Source organism: Anser brachyrhynchus, assembly GCF_964034855.1.
Source record: "Anser brachyrhynchus genome assembly, chromosome: 3".
NCBI classification, from domain to species: domain Eukaryota; kingdom Metazoa; phylum Chordata; class Aves; order Anseriformes; family Anatidae; genus Anser; species Anser brachyrhynchus.
This window is the reverse complement of record NC_137696.1, coordinates 62,195,595-62,220,479: the sequence shown is the minus strand read 5'-3', so window position 1 is coordinate 62,220,479 and position 24,885 is coordinate 62,195,595. Positions and strand designations below refer to the sequence as shown.

The window sequence follows — 24,885 nt, the reverse complement described above, 5'->3', positions numbered from 1 at the left end:
ATAATTTTGAATACGAGCTTCAAAGAACATAGTGACATGTATTTGACTACACAATTAGAACCTAAGTTGTAAGGAATTGTAATAGCCATTTCAAATTGTATTTAAAATATTAGATAAACATTAGCAATAGAATATTAGAAATAATGTGAAATACTAGATATCTGTTATAAGATGACTTTGCAAATAAGCAAGACTTAACAGGTATTCAGTTAGAATTTCAAAGTCTGATTTTTACTGAGGGACAGCAGTGTTCTGTCAAGCAAATGAGAATGAATATAGGGAAAAAATGATGCAAGGCTCTTGGCTTTTTCCATCTTCCTATTTTTCACCCTGCAAGTAAGAACTTTACTGCTAACGTTTGAGTTGGAATTATATACATTTTTAGTTACAGTGGGTATCTTTGTTGTCACAACAAATCTCACTTTTAAAAGGTGATATATTAAGTTGAAAGGATACGAATTTACCTTAAAAAAAATGGCTTCCTGTATGACCGTTTGGAAACAAATATTTTATTTTTAAAAACTGTCTACCAAAGTAACTAACACAGACACATTGTATCATTCTTTATGGCAGATTATTTGCAATCAAACAAGTTTTCCAGAACTGGCTGAACAAAATCATGATTTTATTAAGGTATACCAAAATAATCTTTTGGTCTGTTTTAAAGAAAACTTTTAAATTAGGTGTATAGTCAGCTATCTGTTATTCATGCCACACAGGAGAGTTACTCTCCAGTATGGTGGAGTAGATACTCTGCTCTTAATAATGTATTTCTTGTTCTGAGAATTAATTTAGCAAAGAACACTTCAGTTTTAATTGAATGATAAACTCACTTTGGAAGTGTAATGGTATAGTTGATAACTTCTGACAAAGAAAAAAATATATAGAAAAATGATACTGACTGGTGAAGACAAGTTTCAAAGGCTGTTAAAGGAAGGTTGAAATACCTGAAATAAGAAACGGCAGTGATACTAAACAATTTGTGACGAAATCAGCAAGGACTGATCACGTAAGTGCTTAGTATGTTTCAGGCCAACTAAGTCTATATGGGTAATCGAAAAATGTTTTATGCCTCACATACATGAGTGCTGTAGTAGGCTTCTTTGCTTCCGCTTGTAATATTTCCTTAGAAACAAACGTTCTGTTGCTTTGCGGCTCCATAACAGCCATGTGGTTATATTGGTCCCAAACTACTCCATGCCATGTTAGGAATACACGAGCTAGACATTCTGTATGTAGATTTCCGGTCTGATAAATATGCCTGCACATGAAAAATATTTGTTACATTTAAAATGCAGTAACTGTGGCTACTTTGATCTGTAAACATTGGAAGGAAAGTAAAAGAATAATTTTGATGGTGGTGTGCTTCAGGTTCATATTAATCATAGAGTTGTTGCGCAAGAAGGGGGACACTTGTACAAATGTTCTTTCAAGATTCTACATCTTCTATAACCTGAGAATATACTAATCTAAATTTTTCATCTATCAAGTGCAACAAGTAAGAGTGCTGTTTCATGTGTTCTGTTAAAACTGGCTGCTCTGCACGCTCACATCCTTTATGATATGAAATAATAACAGTCCCTAGAGCCAGAGAGTGAGTAACATAATGGACCGAAAAGACACTCACCTTTGACTGTAGGAATCCAGTGCATTACTAATATTCCCGAAGTCCCGAAAAAATCCTTCGTGTATATAGGAAACAACTATAAAATGTCAATGGAATGGAACGCTAGCAGTGCTGTGTTTACTGCTGAATGTTGTTTTTTTCATTGATGTTGAAAGTACAGAAGTGCTTCGTAATTGGAAAGAAGAATTACCTCATTTTGTTTGTTTAATTAGTGAAGACGTTAAGAGTGTGTACAAGAAATACAGTAAAAGGCTTGCACTTCTGGTTAGCATCATTAAGTTTCACCATTTTCCTTATCCAGTGCCACATGAAGGAATGTTGGGACAAGTATGACGTGACTGTCTTAGATTTTTTGCAAAGGCCTTTTTTAGCCTGAAGGAAGTCTCAGTCTGACTCCTGGTTATATAGTAAGATATCTAACTTTTCTACCCTTTCTGACTATACAGACCATCCATGTTTCTTTTGAGTAGGTAATTGCCTTTACATGTATGGAATGTTGACTATTAAAATGCTTTTAAATCAACAGCAAAAGGCATAGAAAGCAGATATTTGACACCTAGAATTAGAAATTCAGTATTCTAAATAATGTGTATATTTCTAACTGTCAAGTGGTTGATTATAGGTTAGTATGAATGGATTATATTAGAGGAAACACTGGATATTCCGTATCTCAACATTAGAGCTAGACAAAAGGGTTCTCTAGAAGACATGTTTTACACAGCTCATATGAGATCGGTAAGAAGCTGTGTGGTAATAGAGTTATTTTCCTTTACCTCAGTAATGCTGTTCAGAGGGCAGCCTTCTGAAAAGAAACAGATGTTCACATTGAAAACAGACTAAAAGCAACGTCTGGGTTCAGGAGTTAGAGGTTTTGCATTTGGGTGCATAATAACGTGTCAAAGAGGGTTCACTTACTTGCCTGTAAATTTTGTGATCTTTTATAGGTTCTTCAAATTGCCTTGCTATCACTGCCAGAAAGAAAATACCTTTAAATAAAAAAAAAAATCCAGATTACGCTTTTTTTAATGTTACTTTAACTGAAATGTTTATTACCAAAATACTAATTTTAGTCAGTGATTGTGGGCTGTCCAAAATGTCCCTAGCTGTTCTTTCCATTAATTAGGTATTTTCTTCTATTCATTTTGGAGAAAGCTTATGGAAATAATTTTGACTAATTTAAATCTCAGATAAATTATTAGTGGGCACGTCAGTGTTTCATGCGCTCCTGAAAAGCATCCACTGAAAACTAATTAGTTGACTGTATTTAAAACACTCACAGACTATATTTAAATAAAGTATTCACAGTTTCTGAGAAACACAATTTTTACTTTTTCAGGGAAGTTTTCTGTAAACTTCAAGTTGTTTCAAAGGAGTGTTAAAAACTGTAATGGGGTTTGGAAGAGTTTTTCCTAGCCCATAACTGTGAATCTTGAAGAGTTCTGTCTTAGTGCATCAGTGTGGCAGAACACTCCAGTTGAGTTTCTTTAGGTAAATTGTCTTTAAAATGTCCTTTTGGTATTTAATATAGATTACTGAACTTTGTCAAATATTTTGTAGTGTAACATTCCACCTCTTTATTAAAAATGTGAAACTAATTTTCAAGAAATGCTGCTGAGAATGTTGTATTCAATATTGAAAAAGTAGAATAGAATTCCAATACAGTTTAGCTTTTCAACTGTTTTTTCAAAACATCTGTATCAATCATTTTGTGCAGTGTTGCTCAATAACTTAAGATCATCGACAAGTATACTGTTGCAGTTGAATTTTATGGTTACTTAATGGCCATTTAATGAAAGAACGGAAAATAGATAATCTGGCTTCAGATCTATATGAAGGAAAGCAGATTCCAGGGAAGAAAATGGTATCTAATTCCTGAGATCCTGAAGTGTAATCCAATCTCGTCTGATATGCTTTGCAGTGTTTTATATTGGTCTTTGGAGTGTTCTGATTGTTTTTTATATTCCTATTTCAGTCTGTTAATAACATTTTATAGATAATTTTAAAGGTAAAATATAAGTGAAAACTACATCTGTACAGCTGTCGGTGTTTTAACCTTAGTTAAGTGTAACTCCAACTCAACCACTTGTTCAATGCCTCTTCTTCACAGCACTGGTGGAGAAAATAGGATGAGAAAGCTTGTGGGTTGAGATGAAACAGGGAGATAGCTTACCATGAGAGAAACAGGCTAGACTTGAAGAAAACTAATTTAATTTATTGCCAGCTGAAATAGATTCAGGTAGCGAGAAATGTTAAAACAATCCCTTTCATCCCTACTTTCCCAGGCTTAAATTTATTCTTTCACTCTCTACTCCTCTTCTGCTCTGCCCTGAATACTGCAGGGGTGGATAGGGCAGGTTATGGTCAGTATATACCGATTCCTCTCTGCTTCTCCTTCCTTCTCACATTTTGCCTTGTTCCAATGTGAAGTCCTCCATAGGCTGCAGTGTGAATCTCTGCTCTGACACCGTCCTCTCCACAGGCTGAAGAGGATACCTGCTACAGTGCTTGGAGCAACACCTTCTCTTCTTCATTCTCTGACCTAGGTGTTCCCCCTGCTGTTTCTCACTCTGATTGCTCCCTTTTCTTTGGGTTCAGCTTTGGGCTTTTTAGCCCTTTATTAAATACATTGTCCTAAAGGTGCTGTGCCTGTGGCTTATAGGCTCAGCTGTTCCCAATTGGTCTGGCATGAGGCAGCCCATGGCCTCTTCTCAAAGATGATCCCCCAGCTGCCAAAACCTTAGCACAGGTACCCAACACAACAGCATTTCCACACCCCTATAATAACGTGTATAGAACGCGTCATCAAGAAATAATTTCAGTATATTGGAAACAGAAGGGAGATGTACAGGCTGTTAAGAGTTGCGTAGTGTTCTGGATACATAATTCTGCATTTGGTGGCTTCCAGAGTATTTGTGAATGATGAAAGAATTTCATCTGCAACGCTACCTGGCCAGGAAAGATTATTCAAAGGAAGTATATAACAGAAAGTCGTGCTTTCTATTTGTGCTTTTCCTTTCTGAGGTATAGTGAATGCATTTTATTAGATCTGCCATCAGGGTATGCTGTTTTGGAGATCATTTCATTTGCAAAAACAAAAGGGCATATCTTTCTACTAGGCTGCATAAGCGTTCTGGTGGATAACAAGGGAGCTTGCTGGAGTTATCCATTATGCTATAGCTCTCTCTCCCATCATAGATAATAGTGCAGTAGACTTTTTAAAGTAAAATTTGTCACTTCAGTTTACTAATTTTCTTACTTTGGATGTGATTTCAGTCAGGACTTTTAAAGAGAAATTAATCTGTCTACCGGTTTCCAAACTACTCTTCCTGTGACTGTTACTGTGGAAATTTGAGTTCACCAGTGCCTTGCAGATGTTACTGTTGGTATGAAGCACACTACCAACCTGCATTGTTCATGTGGATAAATTATTCCATTCATCCTTCCATACTTCTCATCTCTGTTTACATGCAGTCATATCCCATGAAATACATTAGCCTGTAATTGTCAGAACGTGTGACTGGTTGCTACTGTTACAACTTTTGACAGAGTAGTTGATTTGCATAATCAGTTTAAGATTTCTCTTAACAATTGAGAACTCTTTCTGGATTAAAAGAAATCTATTGTAACAGCCCCAGGAAATATGAAATGGCCCATCCTCCTGTCATGTTTTGACATGTTAGTGTTATACGTTAAAAAATGAAATGGAAAACCTCAAACTAGGTGAGATTCTGACATTTATTTGTCACTCATGTTCTACCCTGTGAAGAGAATAATCTCTGAAAACCCAAGTGAAATGCTTCTCCTCAGTGCTTTTTTTCCAGAAACTGAAAATAGTGAAAAATATTTGTTTTCTTTAAAATACTAAAAACTATTTGTTTTCTTTAAAATAATTTAAAATACTAAAATCTGGCTACTACCAGATTTTTTTGTGTTCAAACCATGGAGGTAGAATCAGAAAGGCAAGTAGCAGATTGGTTTCTCACTTTATTTCATAAATGTACTGCTTCACAAGATAAGAATTGGCAAAAGTGAAATTGAGTACCAATATAGTAATTATTTTTTTGAGAAATACTCATGTTACAAATAACTGAACTATTGACCTTGCAATGAGGGTTTTATTTAAAGTCATTATTATGATAAGCCCTTTGTTTGCAGTTAGTTTATATATTGCTAAAGTGCTTTATCTAATTTTAAGCAATGTTGTAAAGATACAAAATTAAAACATTTTGTCTAGAATATCCCTCACATACTACATTAATCCACAACTACACCAGCCTTTCTCTGTTCATGCTTTTAAATACCTATTTGTAATTTAAAATAATGTAATGAGAAAAATTATATTATTATTGATCAGAAAGAGTAGCATTGTTTCAGATTTTTTAATCTGAAGTAAATAATCATCTAAGGAAGTTTTCTTTATTATTTCACATCAGTAATTACATGGTGGTCTGTCTTTCACAGTAGATGGTCTTTGTATAACTGATTTCCTTTTCCTTTTCCTGACATGCTGCACTAATTGAAGATCTCTACATTTTCATTTCATGCTGAGATCCTGTCAGAGATGTTCTTTTTATATTTTTTTTTTTATTCACTGATTAAATTCACATGCCTTATCTTTAAATGAGTGTCAACTGATAGCAGCTTAGAAATCTCTTGTCAGGGTGGAAAACCTACTTATGTTTCTGTCTTGAATGCATTAATTCACAGAAGTGAGTGGTTAAAATAGCTGGCCTTTTACCTTCCTCAGAATGTTCAGCACAGAAAGTATGCCAGGTGGAAGGCAGCATACATTCATAACTGCTTAAAGAATGGAGAGACTCCGCAGCCTGGACCTATTGGAATGGAAGGAGAGAGCTTTGGTATGTATTGCATTTTTCTATGAGCACCCACAGGAAGCATAGCTTCCCTGTTCAGTGTTGCATTCATGATGAACCCTTTTCTACTTTTTCTTGTCAGCTTCTCCTAGTTGTTTTAATTGAACTTCAGTATTTGATTGACTTACCCAGTGTTGTTTTTTTTTTTCTTTCTGTTATACTGGAGATAAACATGAAATGGGACTTAGTGAACTGGTACATAAAGTTTTGGTTGATATAGATGATCCATATGTCATGTGTACGCGCATGTAAACAGGCACTTAAATATTTATTTGTTATTATTCATTCATGTCTGGGGTCTGTACCTGGATCTTTGGTAGAATCTGAACCTGTAAATTTCAAATATGTTATAAATAGACTTGTAGTTATCTTTACATTGGTTTTGTTTTATACATGTCAAAACATTAGAAAACTGGCATTTCTTCCAGTTTTCAAATTTTTGTCATGCAATCCATATTTTGAAGCTTCTTTCCTGTTCCTCTGTGAGAAAAGAGGATGGGTATGACCTACTCTTTACAGATTGGTTGTCCCTTCCAAGAAGGTATAGCATCCTATTTCAATTGGCAGCCACTAGCTGATTCTTTATCAGAAGTTAAATGCAGGAGAAGATAAAAAAATGACAAAGTAGCTTGAGTGAAAACAGTGACTTATTTAGCTTACCACCTGTATCTGACAGTGAGCAAAGTAGAAAAAAGATAGGCAGTCTACTCCCTCCAAGCCCACCGTTGCCAGAAAGTAGTGTATCACTTGAGGTGTGAGGTTTCTTTCTATTGTCTTCCAAATGTGAACTGGAGAATATGACATACAAGGAGTTAAGTGGGTTTCTTTAGTCTTTAGAAAAGAAGTCTAAACAGAGTTCTTAATGCTGTTTTAAACTACCTAATGGGAAAGTGTAGAGAAGGTCAAGACAGGTTGCAATAAGGAAAATGCTGATTAATTATTAGGGGAAAAATAATTTTCATCATGAATCTGATCAAATACTGGTAGAAGATCAAAGAGAGATTGTAGCATCTCTGTCCTTGGAAATTTTCAAAATCTGGCTGGACGCAGTCCTGGGCAGCCTCCTCTAAATGACCATGTTGGAGCAGGGGGTTGGAATAGATAATCTCAAGAAGTTCTTTCCAACCTCAGCAATTCAGTTGAAGTTCAAGTAATTATGAGCAAGTAATGAGTATGTTAGTGTGATTTCCAAGCTACTGTTTCATTCTTCTTGTTTTCCTTACCTAAAGATGCCCTACATACCTGATCATTGGAACAGCTATCTTACCCACTGTAATATGCCTGAGTCTTAGAACAGCTATATTTCAATTAAAGCATTTTCAAACTAATTTTTTTTCAACATATGATCTTTTTCAAGGCAGTTTTTTAACTGCTGGTGCAGCTGCAATGAGATGTACATTGCAACTCCAGCTGCAAGTATTGCCACATCTTTAAGTCAAATTACACCAGTTTGATAGGAATTCAATGAAGAAGATGTGAGGGGAAAAGAATCTTTTATAGTGAATGTTATGAATGGCACAATTAAATATTTATAGCTTTGATGAATGTTCTTTAGTGATTGGGCGCATAGCTATAGGAATATTTACAAAGTTCTGATACAAAATGAATTCTAAACAAAGACAAAAAATTTTTGCAAATTATATTTTACTGGAAGATACAGTTTAATGAAGAAGTGTCAGTTCTTGCTTTGTGCTTCGTTAAGAAGAAAAGAAACATTGTTTGAATGTACAACTGGACCTTCCCCATTCCTTTCTGCTTGCTCATTCTCTTCCTTCCTTTGCAAGTGGAAAATGTCTGTTTAAACAGAGTGAAACTGGGTCTCTGTAGCTTGACAAATTACCATTTTTTTCCAAAGTGTTATTTTCCTTGAAAACTATACTGTAACTCTTAGAGATGTTTTTACAGTAACATAGACATGCTTTATGCAGTTCTGCTGTTGGATTTATGGATGCTTTTGTCAAGTTGCCACTATGGAAACTTTAAAGTGACATGCTTGATTTATTAATGCATTCGGAATACAAGTTGTAGAGTACACTTAAAGGTCACTTCGCAGTAGCCCCAGGTCATCCAACAAGTTTTAATACTAGTGGAAAAATTAAAAGTATAATCTCAGATGGGAAAAAGTTCTTGAATAATCACGGTGTAGCTACAGTAAAATGGATTGTCGCTACTTTCATTGCAATATATAACAAGTATTCTACGTTTATATTGCAGAGTTCTGAGAAATATTTATAGTCCCAACTAGCTGAAAGAACCGTATGTGAGCTGTCAGTGGATTTTTTTATAGTTTATTTCTCAATGCTGTGGTGGAAAAATATATATTTTATATATATATATATATTATATATATATATATAAGCTGTGTTCCAATAGAACCTTGCCTTCTGTGTCTTTTAGCAGCAACTCAAGCTAGAGAGAAACAGTGCAACACAATGTGGAAAAGAATTTTTTTATTTACATTAAAATTAGTTGATGATGACCAAAATATTATCTTTTTAAATCTCTGGACTCCTTAAAAATAAATTATGCTAATTTTCAGTTTAATCTTCTGGGCTGTTGAATTTCAGTTATGTTTGGCACTTCCTTACACTAGACAATACATTTCCATATACTGTTTCTTGTTTTTCCTTGACATCTTAATGCATAATACTTTGTAATGTTAAAAAGACATTATGATCAAGTTAATATTGGGAAAACATTTGTATGCAGTATTCTGATATAAAGCATGCACCCATTTGTAGTGATAATGTAGATTGTTACATACCTTATTACCCTGTCAATCCATAGACTCCAGACTTCAGAAAGGAGAAGTCACTTTTTATATTTTCAAAACTGATGAATTCATGGATTTTGCTCTCTGTGTACTTTGCAGTGTGGTTGCAAAATGTCCTGTAGCAATTAAAAAAAGCAACTATTAATGTTAATAGTATTTTACTAAGGCTAATTTTAGACCTGTAAGCATGTTGATCAAAGTTATTTGTTGCATGTGTGTGTTGCCATGTAGTAAGATAATAAAAATATGATTTAGTTTAGGTGATAGTTTTAAAGTGATGCAGAATGTATTGCTTTCACTGAAGATTTCCTGAGCGTGTTAAAGATTATGTTTGCTGCAACTTCTGGCACAATTCATATCAATACATAAAAGTTAACTTCCTGAGGTTTGTTCCAGTTCTACATGTCAAGCGTCTGCTTATTTCTGTGGGTTAGGATTTATCTCAAAATCACTAACATCCTGTTTTACCAGAAACTTAGTAGATTTAATCTAGATGGTGAACAAGTAGTACTGTTAAGCCTAGAGAATCCTTTATTTATATAAAAGTATCTTTGGACACATGGTTTTAGCACCAACACTTGGTATCAGCCTTATTCCAGAAACTCTTACCTTCAATAAAAAAATAAGCCAAAAGCAAAACAGATAGCTGGTGATAGCCGTAGTACTGCGGCTTCTGAGGAAAATCTAAAGAGCCCATTGGATTCATTCTACTAAGATCCCAGCACAAAGGCTTAGGAGGCTCCAAGACAAGAAACTCGACTGGAGCTGAAAATGAATGTGAAGCAATCATGTTACTCTTTTACAGGCTTCTTTTAAAGCATTTCAGTAAACTCAGAGTTTAAAGGTCTTTCAAATTTCTTGAGTAATTACTGCTTTATGAGAAATGAAGTCTTTAATTTTTTAGCATTCATTCCCTGAAAAATATATATTTCTCAATAACATTATGGATATTCTGATCACAGAACTTAAAAACAGTTTGTTGAATTAAATTTTTCCAGCAGCCTGAAATCCTTTTATTTACCACTACTGTTAAAACTCTTCAGGAATACTGCAAGCACATATCTCAACATAGTCTTAATATTTAATCTTTGATTTAATAAAATTTTAAATATTTACTTTGCAGTAAGAATACGTAGTATGCTTTGTTGACACTTGGGCACTGTAAACTCCTAATAAGCGTTAATTTAAACAAAGCTACTTTTATGTTTAATACAGTTTAACATTTGCCAATTGCATAATGAGCAAACAGTTGAGCTTGATCTCTTTATGCATATGCCTGCATAAAAGTATATTGCCCTCTTGTGAATTTGCCTCTTACACACACTGCTGTTAAGGGTGGCCAACACTTTTCTTCTGGCTTCTTTCTAACATTGCTGGACTGTTAACCATTTGAGTTCCTCTCTTCTATGGCCAGAGTTCTTTACAGTTGATGGGGTTTTTTTGTCTGTTTAAAATTAATAAAATGAAAAAATCTAAGTCAGAATTGTTTCTGAAAAGAGATCAGAGAGAAAGAGATGGACAGCAAGGGCTTGAAACTTGGAGAAGGGAGTTGGCAGGAGATTAGCTGGTGTTTTTTCTTTCCCTAGTTCCCAGGGATGGGCTTTTCCTGTCTCTAAGAAAATCTGACTATGTTTGGCCCAAGTTCTGTACCTTTGAGAAACTGCAGTTTGCAAATTCTTGAGCTTGCTAGAATTTTACAGCTGAATTCCCTAAAGGTTCCGTGTAATGGAGAATCCTAAGGCTGAGGGGAGTTTCCTGCTTCTACAGTTGTATCTCAGAGCTGCTGTGGGTGGGAAACTGGCAATTAAGAGCAGGAAGCTTATGTATTCTCCATACTGGCTTGGCACAGAAAAAGACTTCCAGATTCACAGACAGAGTCCAAACTGGGGGAGAGGTATGGCGGGGGGAGGGTAAGTTGGGACAGAGAACCAGAAGGGATAGGGAGAAAGGGACAACTACCATTGCAATTAGGTGTTCCTGGACAAGGAAATTAGGAGGTGATGGGAATGAACTAGTGTTGGGTAGCATTCCACTTCTACAGGATTGACTAGAAACCATTAACTGGTCACTCCTGTAAAGAAGCTCATCTGGTGCTTACCGGTATGGATAAACTCATGAAACAGGTTAGGTTTGGAGGCAGTGACCACATCCTGGTTGAGTTTGTGATCTCAAGGAATCCGGGCCTCACAAAGAACAAACTCAATATCCTGAACAGAAGACCAAAATTCCAGCTGTTTAAAAACCTAGTGGATAAGATCCTCTGGGACGCTATACTTAGGGACAGAGGAACAGATCAGAGCTGGCAGCTCTTTAAGGACACTTTTCTCAGAGTGCAAGTGCTCTCCATCCCTATGTGTAAGAAATCAAGCAGGGAAGGCAGGAAACCGGCATGGCTGAGAAAGGACCAACTGAGGTGCAGTTGGTCCTTCCAACTTTTTTGACCTGCAGAAAGGTCAAACTGAGGTGCAAGAAGGAAATGCACAGGCAGTGGAAGTAGGGACATGTGGTCAGGGAAGAGTGCAGGGATGCTATCTGGATATGTAAGGATGAGATCAAGAAAGCCAAGGCATGGATGGAATTTAATGTGACAGGGGATGAAAAAAATAAGAAGAGATTCTAAAGGTACATTGGCCAGAAAAGGTCTAAAGAGAGTGCACCCCCTCTGATAAATGAGAAGGGATAACTGGTGACAACAGACGTGGAGAATGCTAAGGTACTCAAAAAGTTCTTTGCCTCTGACTTCACCGGCAGTGAAGCTTGTCATGTCTCTCATTTCCCTGAACCTTTAGAGAGGGACTGGGGGAGCAAAGTCCTTCCCACTATAAGCAAAGAGCAGGTTCGAGACCACCTGATGAAACCGAACAGGTAAAAGTCTATGGGGCCCGATGCCATGCATCCCAGAAGGGAGCTGAGGTCCTGGGGCTAGCTGGTTGATGTAGTTGCCAAGCCTCTCTCCATGAGTGAAGATGGCAGCCAGGCAAAGTCCCCGGTGACTGGAAAAAGGGAAACATCGGTCCCATTTTTAAAAAAGGTAGAAAGGAAGACCTGGGGAACTACAGACCAGTGAGCATCACCTCACTGCCTGGGAAGATCATGAAACAGATCCTCCTGGAGGCAATGTTAAGGCACATGAAGAGGTGATTGGAGACAGTCAGCACAGCTTCAGCAAGGGCAATTCATGCCTGACCAATCTGGTGGCCTCCTATGATGGAGTAACTGCATCAGTTGACAAGGAAGTATAAAAGTAGTACATGGAAGTATAAAAGATTGTACTAATGAGCCAAACTGTTCATATTCTGACCAGTACTGAAATGATTCGTCAATTTAAAATCAACAGTAAGTGATTTGGTTTGTTAAATGTTCTGTATCACAATGTGGTGGTAGCAATTTTTCTACTAAGAAAAGTTGAGATTTTAAAAGAAACAACTTTTCAAGTGTTTTTACAAAAGAGCTGGAGTAATTCCTATTTTGTGTTGTCTTAACAGATCTTGAAAGAGAAGAAGCAGGGTCGTCGTCTCTCCATAGTGGAACAACTCAACCAACGTCATCATCTACATATGAAGCTAATAACACACCAACTACTAATTTCACTGGCATACATATACCACCAGGTGCCCATGCGCCAGCAAATACTCCAGCTGAAGTACCTCATAACACAGGTATATCACAATCACATGCAAAAAAATCATGCGTTTATTAAGGAGCAAATTCTATGATTAGCTAGGATAAGCCTCCATTTAAATATAAAGAAAAAACATTTAGATGTGTTATGTTTTATGGCAGATGCAACCTCATAAATTTAAGCTGTAATAATACCATAGGAAAAATACTGCTAAATATATTGGCTCCTACATCCTTCTTACTCTGTCATTTTTGGACCAAAACTAAGTTCTTAAAAATGTGAATTTCTTCCCAATAGCTGCATTAAAAAGAAGAAAAGAAAAAAAAAAGTTGTATTTTTAGATTATTTGTGAACCCACAACTTTTCCACTTCCTATTGCCTTTTTTATAGTTTTATGTAAGGCTACCAAGTGAGAAGCTCGTCTTCAATCCTGACGATCATTTGATTGTTCAGATGTATTTTTATATTAGGGGACATATGAGATGTTTTTCTCACACATACCCACCCCTTCTTTTACTTTCTTATTTTAAGAATGTTTCTATGGAACAATCTATGAAAATTCAGGATGCTCTTTCTTTCAGCTTTATCAAGGGGAAATCCTTCAGATAGTTGTTGGGGGGGCAGGGGTGTTTGTGTTGTTTTTTTTATATTCAAACTAGGTAAATGTTTAGCTCTCTGTTTTTGCTAGAACTGAAAATTATGGAATATGCAGCTTGTTGGAGTATATTAGTTGTTTGTATTACCTAGTGTTAGCCCCACGGTGCTGTTTATTTAGCATCAGCATTTGCCTTTCAAATCTATCTATCTTCGTTATTCTCACCAATTGTTTTCAAAGGAATTAGGAAGGGCATAGCTTGCAAGTGTTAGATGGCAGACATGGGGCTTTAAAAATATAAAAATAGAGACTCTAATGTTAAGAGGCAGAGTATAAACTTCCATTTAAAAAGTTTACTAATACTCTTCCGTAGCAAATTTTCCTCAATACGCTAGGGTAGACGGTGTCTTTTGGACTAGTATTTTCTTAATTTGTTTAATGCTTGAAATTTAAAATTCTGTGAAGTACTGTAGTGATAAAATGAGACTGTAAATTCTTCAGTATTATTTTATAAAACATTCCTAGTCTGAAGTGGAAATTTTAAGTCTATAAACAAAAATAACCCAATTCCAATTGTTTGCATTGATTTGCAGGAGTGACAAGTAATACCATTCAACCTGCTCCTCAGAATATTCCTTTAGTAGATCCTGCCCTTTACAGTGCTCAGTCTGCAGGTAAGGTGGTGGCATTTGTATTGTCCACACATGGATGTGCTGTCCTGTGTGTTTCTCCCTGTCCCCTGCAGCTTCCTCATGCCTTAATTTGCAGCACCTAAGGAGGAAGTTTGAGAAGTAATCATTACCATTAGAAGAATGCCATAATAATCATAACTATTATCAGAACACTATCAATTCAGATTTTAAAAATAATGGACATCATCAACATTGTGTTGCTGAAAGTTTAATAGTTACTGAAATCTTTCCGATAGTGTGTGCTTCGTGTTGTCTAGCTTTTTTAATGTGTGATTTTTATTTTTTATTATTATTATTATTTTTAGCCAATGAGCTAGCATTGTATTAAGCTCTTGCATAGTTGTTTCTCAGATGCGGTTCTGGGTTCTGGTATACTCAACAAAGTCTGTATTCCTGATAGCCTTTCTAAATTCTGTTTTTGGTAATTAACACACATTACCTTTCCCTAAAATTTCTTCTTTGGGCTTAGTCTGTAAGTTACTTATTCATTTCAAGAAATAATCAAGAAACACATTCCAGTGGTGTTTTCTGTTGCAGCATAGTTGTTGTGTTCCATACCAGCAGTGCTGGTTGATTGTAAGTAGTGCCTGTATTAAATGAAATAATATAAGTAACCACTGCTAATAATGTTATTTTGATTTACCATTTAGTCAAGGCTTTTATTTTTTAAAATGTCACCTGTCTTTTATGTAGAATCACTGATAACCTATAATATATTTTACTTCTGTTTTAAAATATCAGCTTTACTGAAAAAGCATTTTTAATCAGTGGAATATTATAATAGGAATTCAGTGTTTAGCTTAATTCTAGTCTGTTGTCATAAGAATCCTGAAGGGTGTATCCATCTTAATATATTAAGAAGCCAATTTTGTCAATGATGTCTTAAAAAGAAAAGTCATAAAAATCATCTTTGATAGTTACAAATCCACTTTCAGTGTTCCCTTGGAGAACAAAAGGTGCAACCTACTTTTTCTGTCTGGCATATTAATAAAACATCTCTTATTACAGTTATCTCTTACTGGAAAAAAAAATCTCCAACCTGTCACTGAACCATTTAATCTGGGTGATGGTTTTGCAGTTTGGCTGCTATTATAAGAGTTTCGGTAGCTACTTAACCAAAACAGCTGAATACTTAGAAAATAAGCTATCAGTTATGCAGGAGCTTGAGAGGGTGTATAGGATATGTCAGTCAGTAGAAGTACAGTAACATTTTGTTTGTATGCATATGAGAATTCAAAAGCATTGGTCCTTGTCTATCATCATCCTGCCATACATGTGTGGTCATTACCCAAAATATTCTCCCTTCAGCTAATCGGAATAACATTGTGATTCTCCCCATACTGCTGAGGATTCCTTTTTATATCCCCAGTACTCTGCTGTGGAGTAGCCTTGTCCTGTAGGTAGATTAGGAAATGGCTGTATTTCACAACAAACATACTAAGCTGTGGGACCCAGGAGCCCTCCCCAGTTCCTGAGTTGCAAAATATATTCAGGCTATATATTCTGACTGCATATTGAGGTTAGGTCTTGGTATGCTCTGTTCCTATGGAACTGAAGTTTCCTTTGGGAGGGAAGGAGGGATTGGTGTAGCTTTCCAGCAGATTCATACAGCTAGCTTAGTGTGGAGTACACTTACTCCATGATTTAGACACAATGTCTGTGTCTATACTAGTAAATATGCCTGTAAATATTTGTTTGACACTGAGACCAGCTGGCACAGAACTGCTCACATCCATACTATTAAACTTTTAAACCTTTTAAACAAGGTAGTTCATTACAGCTGCCAATATTGAATGGTCTTTAGCTTGCTCTAGCCACAAATCGTGCCCAGGAATTGTTTGGGAAAATGTTAGTTGTCATGGGCCAAAACCATACTGCAATCTGTTCCAGTAGTTTGACAGTGTAGACAGTCAAGTTTAAGTGCTGAGACACATTCCCTGGCACTGTTTCATGTACTAGTATAGACATAGCCAAACAGGATATTCCACATATTCCTGCAAGACTCTTTGTGGTAGTAAGATCAAATGTATATTTTTAAAATAAATTATATATTTTCTTTGCTTCCCATAACATGGGAGAAGCAATTTGATTAATGCCATGATGGGAAGGAAACTTTTGGTGGAGAAGACTGGAATATTTATCAAAAGAAAATTTAGTTAAAATAAGAGTATTCCTTTGATTTTAGTGAGCACAAGACCTTCAGTAATTGTCCTGTCCTATGGGAACAGGTTTATGAGTTGAACATTAGCTTTTGAAAGTGTCAAAGTATATGCAGTTAAGTGTTGCTTAATGTCTTCTAGCAGAATGTAGAACTATATAGCAACTTTGTATAGTGTGTTCATGTACTTCTCTGATGGTAGTGTGTTTAAAAATTTTATTACCTCTAGATTTTGCTAACACTAAATTCATTCATAGCTATATTACACTGAGTTTTTATAAAATGTTCTTACATTACCATATGCTCCCTTCCACAGGTGGCATAGTATAGAGAAACCATTTGTCCATTCTAGTCCATTCATAATAATGTTTGTTTTTCCACACACAAAATAGAAATAAGAATTTCACATTTCATATTTTTTTATGATCTTAAGAAAAAAATCTTTAAGGAATTGTATCCTGAATGTCATAACTGCTTTAATGTGGAGGGGGACGACATCTGGTTTAAAAAGCATTTTTATTCTTTGCCATCACCATTTTTATATACTAAGTTGCACTGATTTTATTACAATGTTCTTAAATCATCTGCCTTGTATTTGGGCAATTTCATAAAAAAGGAAGAACATCTGATGAATCTAAAAGGATATCAAGGAGAGGCATATATACATATATATGTAAAATACCCATTTCATTCTAAAACTGTTTTCTTAACATGATATTTGGCATCACTAGTCTAATTGTCTTTTGGTTTTTATTTTATCATTCTCTTAAAAGAATGATGCTTTTTGACATTAGTTATGGATTCCATGTCTGCCACATTTCAGTAATAAATATAACTACTAATAATTTCAGCTTAACATAGGAGTGGTGTGTTTCAGTATACTTTTTCCCATCTCAATATTGTTGGTAATTTTAGAGCTCAGAATCACAGACTGGTTGAGATTGGAAGAGACCTCTGGAGTTCATCTAGTCCCCCCCCCCCCACTCAAGGAGAGACACCTAGACCCAGCTGCTCAGGACCATGTCCAGACACTTTTTGAATATCTCAAGGGAGGGAGACTCCACAACCGCTCTGGGCAACCTGTTCCAGTGCTCAGTCACCTTCACAGTCAAAAAAGCATTTTCTGATTTTCATATGGAGCCTCCCATGTTTCAGTTTGTGCCTCTCGTCTAGTCCTTGGACATTGCCAAAAGAGCATGTGGCTCCACCTTCCTTACAGATTTCCTTCAGAGATCTCCAAGAACCTTCTGTGGGCTCAAGAGTCACATCTCTTTCACCCTTTCCTCATATGAGAGATGCTCCAGTCCCATAATCATCTTTACGACTCTTCTTTAGACTCTGCACTAGCTCCATGTCTCTCTTTGTGCTGGTGAGCCCAGTAACTGGACGCAGTACTCCATGTGTAGCCTCACCAGTGCTGAGTAGAGGCGAAGGATCATCTCCCTTGACCTGCTGCCAATGTTTCTTCTAAGGCAGCTCAAGATACCATTAGTCCTCTTTCCTGCAAGGCCATGTTGTTGTCTCACATTCATCTTGGTGTCCACCAAGAGCTGCAGGTCCTTCCTTTTCTGCAAAGCTGCTTAACCCTTAGAAAGTATAAATTGAAGTTAGTTACCAACTTTTGAGGTGACACTCTTGATATGAGTACATTTTATAGATATATATAATATATATACACATATATATATCACACACACATATATATATACACACAGACATTATAGTTAAATTTCACATTATTTTGAAAACTTTACAACACAGCTGTTCTATTTCTATTCTGCTTGTCCATTGTGAATTGCTGACTTCAACAGGAGTTGAGCCCACCGAACACATCAAAAGACCAACACCCTTACTGTGTAAACTTTGGTTTATAAATTTAAAATTGTTTTTTTTTTCCCTCAAGTTATGTCATAATAGCATCTAAAGTAGATTTCATAATAAATAAGGCTTTATGCCAGCAAAACATTAATAGAGCTCATACTGTAAAAATAAGATTAGACTGGTGAATTTAGGCTTCTTTCCAATAAGTTAGCTGAATAGTGGACTGATGCCTTGGCCAGGTTTTAAAGAATCATTTTGTAGTTTCTTTTGGCATCATAGCATAAAGCCACTTTGAGGGGAACTTGGTCATTTAAATTTCTTAAAGATGTTCAGTAATGTGGTCACAGATTTACCCCATCTGCTTTTAGTCTGTAACTTTATTTAGGTTGCAAAATAACCTAAGCATATGCTTATGTTTATGCACTCCCTCACACATATTTACTCATGTTTGTATATTTTAAGAGATTTTAATGTGGTTTCACTTATTCAACAGTAAACTAATATACATTGCAGTGTAAACAAGGCCAGCAAATTGTCACGTGCCTCAATACTCAGAAGTTATTTTGTGGTTAGATTTATTTATTGAAGGGAAAATGAAGTTCTAGAGTGTATTTTAAAAAATGGATAAAATTAATCTTAAAAGCAGTTACCCTCATGCTTTTTATTCAGGTAAGGTTGTTTTGAAAACCAGAAAATCAGTCTAGATTTTGTATTCCCAGGTTTTCCATTTTATTTGTTCAAGAACTGTTCTTAATAATAAGACTGGGGGAAGGAAAAGCAAATATAGTAGACATTTTCTGATAAGAGTTGAGATTCTTTAGTAAACATTCTCACAGTATTGCCAACAGTAGAGTTTTATTTTGAAAGAAATTGATCCAGCTAACTAAAATTGTACCCTGTAAAATGCATTTAAGTATATTTGTGTCCTTGCTTAAAATAAGAAAGCTATACTTAAGGAACTAAACCTTTCTTTAAACAATTCTATATTAAAACCTGTGTTGCGTTTAAAAATGCATTTGTTCACAGTCTATGAAATCTCTTTATTGCTTATAAAATGCAGTATGGGAAGCCTACTAAATAAATGCCTATTAGTTTCTACTATTGCTTATAATTACTTACCCGTGTTCATAAAAATTGGTCTTTTACAAATTAAGTCGTTCTGAAGTAGTTGAGTAAAGACTTTATAATTTATCCATAAGTTATTGGAGTGGCATGGAATTAGCCTTTAAACTCCCAGTGAATTCATGGGTGGGAGGAGGGATACTAATATAACTGTGCTTTATATTATGCACACATCAGTGATTACCTGTTAAATGTTTTCTAGTGAAGGTGCAAGTCTCCACTATGCTTTATAGAATGTTGAATGCATGTGTGTGAGCATTAGACTTCATTATGTTGGACCTTATGTCAAGGAAATATTCTTATTAATAAATGACAATTGTTTTATACTGTATTATGAGAATAGTTTTGCTAGTGTTCTCCAATATGAAAAAAGTGGGGTAATTTAATGGAACCATCATTTGTGGTCACTTTACATAAAATTTGAAACATAAACATTACTTAGAAAAACAGAAATATAATATGTGCAGAAACATCCCAATGAGAAATGCTTCTAAATCTTGAACACTTGCTCCAGTTGAGAGTGAACAGTTTCTAACTGATTTTATTATTCCTGAAGAAGAGAGCAAAGTAATCATACTGTAAGCACAAAAAACGCTCCTTTTCTCTTGCAGGTTGTGATATGATTACAGCTAGCTTATTGTTAAAATGCTCTTTTTTGCTGCCTTAGATGAAGAGCAGATCTTTCTCAAAGGTATTGACTTACTTTTGAAAGGCACTGGGTCATATAAAAAACAGTGTTTTGAAAGGTTCTTTTATACTTTTTCAAGTGCCAGCAGCAAAGAAGTTAAGCTTTCTATGAACGGAAAGAAGAGTGAACAGAAGACCATGGTCTCATCTTTGTAATGTTACCACAGATATCAGCCTGATCTTTGTAATGTTACTGCAAATATAAGTAAAACATAGAAATCAAGTAAAGGGAAGTGTCATTCAGATTTCCCTTTTTGTAACTTTTTAATAATTATGTTTTTACAGGGGAAGTCCACTTGACTCCAGAGGACTTTGCCAGAGCTCAGAAATACTGCAAATATGCTGGCAGCGCTTTGCAATATGAAGATGTGAGCACTGCTGTGCAGAATCTACAGAAGGCCCTCAAGTTATTGGTTACAGGCAGAGAATGAAGCCTTTATCCGACAGATTAATGTCATTTGCCTAAAGAACTAACAGCTTATTACTGTACCTATTAGGGGAGTGGAAGTATAAAGAAGTTCTCAATTCCATCACCTGTGACAATGAAATCACTGTTTCAGTGTCAGATTAGCAGTTAAGAGTACGGTAGGAATCTCTGTTTTCATTTTACGAATAGTGGAGCTAGAAACATATGAATGCGGTGGTTTGTTGTAAGCAAAATACAGAAGTACTGCGGATACTGCTCAAGAGTTAGAATCCATGTTTCAATATTTAGATTATTGAAATGGAAAAATGCTGAATCTGTTAAAAGCTTGAACATAAGAATGCTCTGTTAAAATTCTGGCTGATTTTATTATTTCAAACAATTATTTGAAAACTATAATAGCTTTAAAATGGTAACTAAATTCAGGGCTTCCTCCTGAAATGAGAGCATATGAGAAGACTGACAAATATACAGTGGGAAGGACTTTTTTCTGTATTTAAATTATTTGGGTATTATCTGAGACATAAATCAAAGTTAAGAGAGTCTTGAGGATGTTTGTGATTCATTTTAAAACATGCAGGAAAAGCATTTCTTCATATATCAGAGCAAATAATTTTGATAGTGTTCCAAACAAACTCCCTACAACTGCAAGGGCTGCTATATGTAGTCTTGATCATTGGTTCTTGTTCCTTTTACATGAACACTTACAATTTTCTTTATGTATGGATAACTAGAGAAAGTACTAATATTTATCAGAGATGAGGCTGAAACCAGAGGCAGAGATTCTAAACAACGTGAACTTTTAGGGAGATTTACTTCGTGGCTGTTCCATCTCTTTAATAGGCTGAATCAAAGGCCAGTTCTTCAACCATTAAAGCAGTTTAGGTTCATCTCTGCTACTAGTGTCATAGAACTTTGTATTTCCAGCTAATATTCTTCCTGTCAGCTTTGTTGTGGAGACTATTTGGACTTGGGAATTAATTAAAATATCTTGGAAATGGAATTTTGAGTCTTTATAAAGTGTACCCTTGCAATTCTAGAGCTCTTGATTGTTAAAAATTCATCCATGCTGTTTGAAAGAAAGAATAAGTAGTCTTTTAACCAGTGTGACGTAGTAATTGAGTACACCGCAAAGCATGTGCGATTTATGTAATAACTTTTAACATCTTTCTTTCCAACCTGCCAGATCAAATACACATATTCTTTGTAACTGCACTGTTTTTTCAGTGTCTGAAATATGTCTGATACTCAAAGGAAAAAGGTGAGGAAAAAAAACCATAAGCATGCATTAAAATTTCACTGGTCATATCATTTTAAGAGTGCAGACCTATTTGACAGCAAGTTTGAAAAGGGTAGTATGAAACTTATTAATGTATCATTAAGCAAGATTTAATGGCTAGAATCATTATTTTTTAATGTAGAAGTTTTACAACAGTTCACCAAACTTTGTTTGAAGCCATATATTTAAGCTGCTGATGTTTGGTATTTATCATCCAAACTGATGCCTAAAGTAAATCATAGCAAAACATGTCCATTCCATTAAGTACAGCCTCTGGGACAGCTTTAAATGTGGCAGATAGCCCTAAAGTTCAAACCAGTGTTGCAGAACAGTTTGAAAAGTGTAGTTATTTGAAAATGTCAGGAGAACATGGGTAGATAGACTAATTATTCCAAATTGGAATTTGTGGTAGGCACTGGAATTTATGGCCCCATTGTTAAATATTGTTTGAGCTTGTCTAAGTGTTGACTGATTCATTTTACAGCTGCTCTAAATGATAAAGCACAAACCCATAATTCCTCTAAACCCAGTTCCCGACACATACAATAGTAACTAAAAGAGAGTGCTGTTTCTATTGTTTGCCACCAACAGATCTCTCTTCTTTGCTGATGATTACAACCCACATTTGCTCACCTTTCTCCTTTGGATTGTGAGCTCTCAATCTTAACCTTGTTTAGCAAAGGAGAAAAATAGTTTTCTTTCAGATGTTCCATGTTCAGTTGTGCTGATGTAAACTAGAATTTTAGTAAATCTGTTCAATATTTGTGACTTAAAAGGCTTTTTGGTGTTGCTTAATGGTTTTGCAGTTCTTTAAGCTTCTACATGTCTGCAGGGAAAGTCCCCATATTATACTTCAGGATCCCTTCCGGAAAAGTATCTTGCAGATCAGGTTGCTGTTCATGAAATGTATACTCTTGAGTTTTTTAATACCGAAGGTGTACTTTCCAAATCGTTCCACTCATATCAGGTGAAATATTTAAAGGATTGTAAATGGAGTTTCTGAAGCACAGACTTAAGTATGATAATCACTTTAATTATACTACTTGGTGCTATATGATACCTACCAGAAATCAACAACAGAGAAACTCACTGTTGGGGGGGGGGGGGGGGGGGGGGGGGGGGGGGGGCGGCAGGGAGTGGCAACATGCATGTGTATGAGCATCTGTAATATGCATGTAAATTCAATGGTGAACTATAAGAATGCCTTCCCAAAAAGGGATTCTTGTACCTTGTTTACAAGTATTGGAAAATGTCAGATATGAATATATAGATACTTCTGGCAAATGTTTTTAATGACCTTTAAATATATTATTATAGTGCCAAAAGTTACCTTTTAATTGTGCAGTGTTCCAAATGAGTGATCTTTGATTTTCTTCTTCTGAACAGTAAAACTAGGAGCCTGGTTTAGAAAAAGAAAAAAAAAAAAAAAAAAACACAAATTTAGAGAAAATTAGATTTACAAGAGGACAAAAATAGTCTGTTATTGCAAAGTTTTTGTGGTAATGTTCTGATTGAGATTGCAAGGTTCCCCTGGTTTATAAAGTATTATTCTTGCTTTCTTTTAAAATGCCCTTTGTTGTGCAGTTTATGGAATTAGAGCCTGCACCTGGATATGTGGATTTGGGAAACCTAAAGTTTCGTGCTAAGCTTCTAAACCATTGTTGCTACCTGATACTGATCGCAATTTTCTTCACAGTCATTATTTTTAAGTTGGAATTTTTACCCAGTTTAGTAGGTAATGTAAAGATGTTTCTTTCTTACTGCATTGCAACTTTCCAGTGCACAGGTGTAGTTACAGGAGAATTGGAGAAAACATGAATTTATATTAAATATTTCACTATCAGCAAGAAAGAAAAGAATCTGAAGTTGCTAGTGGAGCTCTTTTGGGGTTGCATGTGTATTGGAACAGTCTGGTGATAAAGATGTTTCTGAATATAATGCTTTCAATGATCTCAGAATAGGAACTTTGTAAATGGGAGTATTGAAAACCAACTTGAAAGAGAGGAGAGGTATCTCCCACAGTGGAGAGAATCTCACATTCCACAAAATCGGAGAGGTCACAAAAATGATTGGAGAAGAAAATGGAAGAAATACTTAGAATCCTACAGTGTCTGCAATAAAATTTCTTTAGAGCCTTGGAAGAGATGGGATAGAAGCTGGACATAAAGGCAAAAGATTACAGGAATATAGGTAGGTATCTAAGTGCTAAGAAGCACTAGAATGGCAGTGGGGAAAAAAAAAACAAAACTATGAGCAACATGGTGGAAAAGGTAAGTTACAGCATAGGAGAAAGTTAACCTAGCTGAGCAAATCATAGCAGAGACAAAGTCTAGCTCTAAAAGGAAAGAAAAGTGGGGGGGGGGAGGTGGTGAAGTCATTAGTATGCTGAAAATGGAGAGGAGCAGAACTTTTCATCCTTGGGACTGATGTGCTCATTAAAGTACATCATATTTATTAAATTATTAAAATTGGTTTGGGGTGTCCCCTTTGGAAAACATAAGACACCTCATAAATAACAGCATAGTATCTGCAGAGACCTGCAAAGATGCATGTTTGTCCTTAAAATGTCTCCTGATTTTGTGCTTTCATTTGTATTTTGATTTTCCTCTCCTTTTTTCCGCTGTTTTTATTCTGTAGTTTTCCTATAGCTACAGGGGGGTTTGTTTTGATTTATTACAGTGCTAAGTGTCAGTGATAGCCTACATATTTAGACATTCTCAGGTAATTTGGGAAGGTTAACAAGTCTGGGTTTTTACCTAATGTGAGCTATAAAGAAAATGCGGGGATTGTACTTCCCCCAACCTTGAGCTTCAGAGAATCTTTGGCAGCATTATGACTATAATATTTGCAGAAGGCTGTGTGGAAATTAACTCTTCAATCACAGCTCAACAAATGGCTTTATTGAAGTTTGGAGACCTCCACCTAAGTGGTTGGTGAAATTGTCAATTTTCCTTGCCTCACTTAACGCATCTCTAAAATGGGCTTCTTTAGATTTAACAGTTGTTACATAATGATTTTTCTTTGCATTTTGATTTTAAGTAGATGTGTAGGATGTTTTTTTTTCAGTGCAGAGAGTAAACTTATTTAAAATACTTGGTTGGATTCTGATCGTTGTTGATGGAAGTTACTAACTGCCAAGAAATGCAAAGGAGGAATACTGAGATGATAAAGAAAAATGGAAATTCTTATATATTGAAAATAGATTGAGTCT

General features: G+C 35.6%; 1 protein-coding gene across 2 annotated transcripts in view; it reads left to right on the top strand.

Annotated features, from left to right (window-relative positions):
- The window catches only part of VTA1 (vesicle trafficking 1), a 41,213-nt gene extending 18,764 nt beyond the window's left edge, over positions 1–22,449 (top strand). Inside the window, exons 5-8 of one of the 2 annotated variants that reach the window (XM_080588092.1) lie at positions 6,375–6,486; positions 12,760–12,933; positions 14,085–14,165; positions 20,257–22,449. In XM_080588092.1, coding sequence (XP_080444218.1) covers positions 6,375–6,486; positions 12,760–12,933; positions 14,085–14,165; positions 20,257–20,402 — 513 coding nt within the window. In that variant the 3' untranslated portion in view covers positions 20,403–22,449. The remainder of the gene's footprint in view (positions 1–6,374; positions 6,487–12,759; positions 12,934–14,084; positions 14,166–20,256) is intronic. The other variant, XM_080588093.1, reaches the window with a different exon arrangement.
- The last annotated feature ends 2,436 nt before the right edge of the window (positions 22,450–24,885 follow it).